This window comes from Elephantulus edwardii, unplaced genomic scaffold, assembly GCF_000299155.1.
Source record: "Elephantulus edwardii isolate Elephantulus edwardi_28Jun2011 unplaced genomic scaffold, EleEdw1.0 scaffold00168, whole genome shotgun sequence".
Taxonomy (NCBI): domain Eukaryota; kingdom Metazoa; phylum Chordata; class Mammalia; order Macroscelidea; family Macroscelididae; genus Elephantulus; species Elephantulus edwardii.
Window position 1 is genome coordinate 2,931,409 of NW_006399918.1, and position 7,625 is coordinate 2,939,033.

The 7,625-nt window shown below is 37.6% G+C and overlaps 1 protein-coding gene across 1 annotated transcript in view; it reads right to left on the minus strand.

Moving 5' to 3' along the window:
* Positions 1-3,605: 3,605 nt before the first annotated feature.
* LOC102868843 (heterogeneous nuclear ribonucleoprotein A1-like) overlaps positions 3,606-7,625 on the minus strand; it is a 5,284-nt gene continuing 1,264 nt past the window's right edge. The window contains exon 2 of the mRNA XM_006895521.1: positions 3,606-3,631. Within this exon, the coding sequence (XP_006895583.1) occupies positions 3,606-3,631 (26 nt within the window). The remainder of the gene's footprint in view (positions 3,632-7,625) is intronic.

Below are 7,625 nucleotides of genomic sequence, written 5' to 3' on the forward strand. Positions count from 1 at the left end.
ATAAAAAAGCTAACATTAGAATACTATGAAAAACTATACTCAAACAAATATGAAAATCTAGAGGAAATGGACAAATACTTAGAAAAACACAACCTACCTTCTTCTAATCTTAATGCCATGCCATTCTTGGTGACCTAATGATAAGAAGCTGTGCTGCAATCTCAAAGGCATATGGTAAGAATCCACTAGTTGTTTCTCAGGAGAAGGATGGGCATCCTCATACTTCTTGACACCCTACAGGCCATAACAGCAGTCATTGTGTCAATACACCTGGTTGAGGGTTTTCCTGTCCTTCACTGACCTTCTACCTTTCCAAGCATCGTTGTACCTTTCCAAGGAATAGCCACACCTAGCAACATGCCCAAGGTATATGAGGCAAAGCCTCATCTTCTTTGCCTCTAAAGTGTACTCCGGGGCCAAATATACATCCAAGATATATTTGAGGTTTTTTTGCCATCCATGGGATGTTCATTGCTCTTTTCCAAAACCACAGCTCAAAGTAATCAATTATTCTTCGGCCATCCTTATTCCATATCCAGATCTCAGATGCATAGCAAGTGATCAGAAAGATCATGGTCTAAATCAGATGTACCTTAGTCTTCAAGATGACATCAATATTCTTCAGTAATTTAGAGAGTGCTCTAACTTCAGACTTTCCCAATGCAATGTGCCTCCTGATTTCCTGACTTCTGGTTCGACGAGTGTTGATTGTGGAGCCAAGTAAGATGAAGTTGTTGACAGTTTCAATCTTTTTTCCGTGTATCATGATATTGTCTATCAGTCCTGTGGCAATAATTTTTGCTCTATTGACATTGCGATACAAGCCATATTGAAAGCTCAATCCTTTGATCTCCTGCAACATGTGCTTCAAGTCCTCTTAACTTTTAGCAAGCAAGATTGTGTCATCTGCATAACTCAGGTTATTGATGAGTTTCCCTCTGATCCTGATGCCACATTCTTCTTTATAGACCCCAACATCTCAAATAATTTTCTCAGCATATTGAATAGGTATAGATAGGGAATAAAATCTTGAAACAATCCCTTCTCTATTTAAAACCACATAGTGTTCCTTTGCTCTGTCCTCACAACAGCCTAGCTATCAGTTTCACATGTGCACAATTAAGAGCTCTGGGATGTCTGTTCTGTCAATGTTAACTATAACTTGTTATGATCCACCCAAATACCTTTGCATAGTCACTAAAGGATAAATCAACATTCTTCTGGTATTCTTTACTTTCAGCTAGGATTCATCTGATTTTAGCAATGATATGCCTGATGCCATGGCCTCTTCTAAATCCTGCTTGAACTTCAAAGCAGTCACTTTAATTATATAGATATAGATGATATAGATATAGATATAGATATAGATATAGACATAGACATAGACATAGACAGAGACAGAGACAGAGATAGAGATAGAGATAGAGATAGAGAGATATATAGATATAGATATATAGAAACCTATAGATAATCCTATAGATAATCCTATAGATAATCCTATAGATAATTCTATAGATAATCCTATAGATAATTCTGTATATAATTCTATATTTGTGTGTGTGTATATATGTACATGTTTGTTGTTGTTGTTTGATGCCGTCGAGTCGTAGACGACTCATAGCGACCCTATGAATGAACAGCCTGAGCACTGTTGGTACATAGACTTTCCGGAGGCAAGCCATTTCAGAAGTGGATGCTGCTCCTGCTTACATATACATTATATATGTACATATACATATATTAGATACACCTACATATATGTATATATACATACATGTTCTATACATACATATACATACATACACACATATATTTTTCCCTCACTGGTTCATTTCCCTAGAGAACCCAGTTATTTTAGGATTGAAAGAATCTTAGATCAAAGAACCAAAGAAAAAAAAACCCAAAACAAACAAAATAGCCCAAAACATCCCAACTTAAATATCTGAATAATTACTTTCATTCACCTTAATCGTCTTTAACCTGTATTACATTTCATCTGATAATACCTGACTTTTCTCCAGGATGGAGAGTTACAACAACTTCTTTATTAAATCACTACATATCGTATAGTCTTAAGAACCAAATATTCTTTATTTGCAGTTTATTTCATGGATCTATATAGAATAGTTCACTAATTATTCAAATAGACATTTGTTCTATACTCAATGTAGTCATTTTGATACTTTTTATTTTTTCATATATTCATCATATTGGTATTTATATTTCTCTTAGTGGTAAGGAGTCGTTCTGACAGCCCAAAAGCATGTGCTTGAAATTGACCACTTGTTGCTCATAAGAAAGATGGGCAATCTCCTCCCATGCAATGAGCTGCCTCTGAAAACTCACTGGAGAGTCAGTTGTATGTTGGTTTGGATTTGATGATCTATATCAAAAGCAGCAACCTAAGTCATGCTCTGAGTGGGACTTCTCCAAATTACATGGTATCTCATTTTATAGGCTGTTAATGAAGTAGTCATTAACCAAGAAGCTCTCTCTGGTGTCCTAATGGCAAGGAGCTGTGCTGCAATTCCAAGAGCACACAGTTCAAATCCACTAACTACTCCATGGGAGAAGGACAGACAATCTCCTCCCCATGTGATTTTCTGCTTCTGAAAACCCACTAGATCATTGCCTCTGAAACGCCACTGGAGGGTCAGCTATGAATGAGTTCTGACTCAACAGCACACAACAACAACATTAACAAAGAATATTGTGTTATTGTTAGTGGTAGTGTTAGGTGCCATCGAGCCGTTGCCACTCATAACACCCCTATGTACAAGAGCCCTAAACCCTGCTCTATCCCGTGCCAACCTCACTGTCTCTGTAAAGATTTATAGAAATCTACCAATGTCATACAAATACCTGAGCATAAAAGACTCGCAGAGATTATATAAGGTGTATACCAAAGATTTTATATTCTATACTTATGAGGTGTAAAGGACTTTGTAACTGAAAAACATTAGGAGGAAGAAGGATGAAAATTGGAGAAGTCCAGGTATAGGTCTTGCCTAACTCAGAAATTGATTTATCTTCTTTCACCATCACAGGTTAGTTGATACTTGCTAAGCAAAATTTCTTTTCTCAGAATGAGAACAAAAAAAAGAAGAAGAACACCTAACACCTCTTACAACTAAAGATTTATGGAAGGAGGGGAAGAAGTATCTCACTTCCCATCCACCACCCCAAGTTTTTAGCCTTGGCACATTGTTTTTATGTACTATGGAGTCTGAAAAAAAAACACATAACTTACCCTCAACCAGATTTTTAGAGGCAATCACAAGGGAAAACATTGCTCATCTTTCTCCCATGGAGCATCTGGTGGATTTGAACCACATGGCTTTGTGCTGGCAGTGCAGCTCCTTAGCACTAGTCTACCAGGGTTGTCTCCTTGGCCTGTAGGACTTAGTTATTCTATCCTTGTATCTTTCTCTCTCCTGCCCATTTATATTTAATGAAGACGGATACTTCCTTGAGCTAAGTCTTATTTCTAGGTTATTTAAAGATGATCATTCAAGGCTAAGCCTAGGCAAAACTGTAAGTTATGTTGGTTTAGGAATTCTAGTTATTCCAAGTTGTTCACTGTTTTCCACTTTGTTTTTACTCACTCACTTATATAACTTCTCCTCTGTTCCTACAAGTTGAATAAAAATAACTCTCAGGGGGTAGCAGGGAAAGAACATGTTTAAATGAAAATAAAGTCAAAGTCCAAGCTTCACAATATTATTGCAAATATTTGAAAAATGTGTATGCTTATTAGAAATTAAAATGATTGGATAAATAATTGATTTAAAGTAATGGGCTTCAAAGTGATTTTAAAATTTTACTCATCTGAAAATGTTCATGTGGTTATGCTCATGACTTTTAATTCAAAGTCTACCAATCCACCAAGAGATAATACATTTTAATTAAGAATCTGATGACCCACTTCTGAATGATCACAGTCAATGGAAACCTTCTGGAGCACAGTGCTACTCTGGGGCCACTGTGCATAAGAATCAATTCCACAGCAGTGTCTTTTATTTTAAATTTTAAAATATATTACACAACTGATTTTAAAATTGAGAAGGTCCTCTCTGCCAAGTAATGCAAATATACAAGATTTCATATAAAGTAAAAGAAAAAAGGCAAAACCAAATTATAGTACTATAACTTATGTGAAAAAACTAGGGAATTATCAGAACATTTGCAGAATATTTGCTGAGCTTTGTATAATAAAGCTCTATAAGCATCCAGAAAAACAAACTCTTAAGTGTGGTTTCCCATCATGGTAGGGGTAAAGAGTTGACTGATAAAGACAAATATTTGGTAATACCATCTCAGACAAGAGTCTTGTAATAAAGTTTACAGAATACTTCTGGGCCTCAACAAATAAAAGACTGATAACCCAATTACAAAATGGGCAAAAGACATAGAAAGAATTTTCACAGAGGAACATATTTGAATGGCAAACAAACACATGAAGAAGTGCTCCAAATCACTGGTAATAAGAGAGATGCAAAGCAAAACCACAATTAGGTACCATCTCACTCAAATAACAGTGGCAAAGTTTAAAAGAGCAGTAAATAATAAATGTTGGAAAGGATGTGGTGAGAAAGTAACTCTTAAACATCATTGGTGGAATTGTAAAATGGTGCAGCCATTCTGGAAGGCAGTTTGGTGCTTCCTCCAAAAGCTGAACATAGAAATTACATATGATCCAGCCATTCCACTACTTGGAATATATCCTGAGAAAATAAAAACTGAGGCCAAACTGAGATTTATACACTAATGTTCATAGCAGCTTTATTCAGCATCACAAGAACACGGAAAAAGCCCAAATGTCCAACCACAAACAAATGGATTAAGAAATTATGGGACATTCACACAATGGAATATTATGCAGCACGCAGGAGCAATGATTTTGTAAATTATTACCTAACTTGGGAGAGATTGGAGAGCATTATGCTGAGTGAACTCAGTTCCACAAGGATAAATTTTGTATAAAACGATTATTGTAGAATAAGGATCCAAGAGAGGTGGGAGAGGCTGGAAGCAGAGGGATGAGGATGTGCAGGGGGAGGAGTGGATTAGTCATGGTGCATAATTTGATGGGTGAGAGGGTGAAGGAAAGTGAAAGAATTTGTTCTTAAAAACAATGTATTCAAATTTTGTAAATAAACTAGTAGAAAATTAAAATAAAAAACCAAACAAAACAAGACAGGTTGAGGAATTGGATCCAAACTTCTCTATGCAGATTTTTAAAAAATTTTTATTCCTTCATTGTTGCACTTTTGCCCCCCTCTCCCGCTCAACCCCTTATCCAGTCAACTTTGCAGTGTACCTCTTATACCAGATTGTTGTCATACATATAATACCTAATTGTATATTTGTTTCAGACAGTTCTTCCCCTCATCTGTTCCAACACAGTGTTCATTACCTATCAACTGTTCTAGTCTCTACCCAACCCATCATGTCAGTTGCAAATTCTTTTTTTAATTTTTTTTTTGTTTTTAACAGAGGTTTTGGATTTCCATTCATTCATTGCCTCAATTTTCTACCTGTTCACCCCTCCCCACCAGCTCGCTTCCCCCTCCGAAGAGAGAAAAAAAAATTCCTTCATATTTTTAGGCTAATTATTGAACATTGGCCTAGTGGGTAGAAAGTTCTGCTGCCAACTCAGACAGTCAAGGAAACTCGGCTTGGCTTCAATATCCAGAGTTTTTTTACTGCATTTTTATTTTATGTGTATGATTTAAGGAATCGCTCTACATATAGTATAACTTACTCTCTAGCTACTTTCCCCACTTCCTCTTGAATACTTGGCATCAGGATTGGTGGAAGATCTATTAACAATCTGCATTATGCAGATGACACAACCTTGCTTGCTGAAACTGAGGAGGACCTCATGCACTTGCTGCGAAGGGTCAGGGACTGCAGCCTTCAGTATGGACTGAGGCTCAATGTCAAGAAGACAAAGATTCTCACCACTGGACCAATTGGCAGCGTCAGGATGGATGGCGAAGAGATTGAGATTGTTCACAGCTTCAGTTTGCTCGGCTCCACAGTCAACACTCTTGGCACCAGCAGTCAGGAAATCAAAAAGCATATCGTGATGGGAAAGTCCACTGTTAGGGACCTCTCTACTCAGGAACAACGGTGTCTCTCTGGAGACTAAGGTGCGCCTGATACAGGTCATGGTATTTGCAATCACCTGTTATGCATCAGAGAGTTGGACAATGACTAGGGAGGACAGAAGAGTGGATGCTTTTGAGCTGTGGTGCTGGAGAAGGATACTGAATGTACCATGGACTGCCAGGAAAACAGATTCATCTTGGAGAGGATTAAACCAAGCTACTCCTTGGAAGCAAGGATTCTGGGGCTTCGTCTGACATACTTTGGACATGTTGCCAGGAGGGACGGGTCCTTGGAGAGGGACATCATGCTTGGGAGGGTGGAGGGACGGCGCAGGAGGGGAAGACCCTCTATGAGATGGATTGATTCAGTGACTGGGGTAATCGGGATGGGTGTGTCAGAGGCAGTGCGGTTGGCGCAGGATAGAGTAGGGTTTAGGGCTGTTGTGCCTAGGGTCGCTGTGAGTTGCAAACAACTCGACGGCACATAACAACAACAACAACAACATCTAATAGTTGTAGTTGTTGTTGTTAAGTGCTATTGAGTTGTAGGCGACTCCTAGTGACCCTATTAACAAAAGACCTGACCATTTGTATACCTATCATCATTTCTCCAGGTTCATAGGGTTTCCAGAGACAAGCTATTTCAGAAGTGGATGCTACTCTTGCTTCTAATCTTGTTTTAATAGAAGAACTCCACCAAATATTGTCCACCATGGGTAACCATTTTCCCTTTTTTTTCTCAAGGTATTAAATCATTTATTGATTATACATGATAATGGATGATACATCAATTTCAATCCCATCTATTATTTTTTATCTGGTACCATTATTAAATTTAGATGTATTGCATAGGGTGTGCCAACGACCATTTTAAAACCAAATAAATTGCTTTTAACTTTGCTTGGGTGACCATTTTAATGGGGAACTTCAGGTCACAACACATTAACTTGTCAGTTCAACTACATCAATTTTTTTTTTTTCTGTAGACAATGGCTTTTCTGTTCCCAGTCTTCTAAATTTTTAATGAAATCTGGCATCATCCTGAATGCATTCTAAACTTCAACACTGTTGGGTTATTTATCGAAATAAGATGGCTTCAGAGTAGACTAACTTTACACAGCACATTTTTTAAAAAGACATTTATTCAGTGTCATGATCAGACTATTACATTTAGCAATCAACAGCATGGGTGCAAAAAAAACAAAAACAAACAAACAAAAAACAAAAAAACCCTTACATTTAAACCCCTGTTTTCGGAATGCTTTACACTTTCCACAGAACAGAAACTAACCTGTTATACAATTAGTCACAAATACAGTCCTCGAGTTTTTTGCCCATACACGAGTATTGTCTAAAACATGTCTTCTTTGTAGCAGCTAGGTGCTGCCACCACTGTGCTTGGCTGAGTTCACAAATCTGTTGTTAATTTGTAGCTTCCCTGTCACTTCTCTGGCTCTCCTCTCCTGCTAAGCTTTGTTTCCTGGCAGTTACTAAAACCGTCTGCCACTGCCA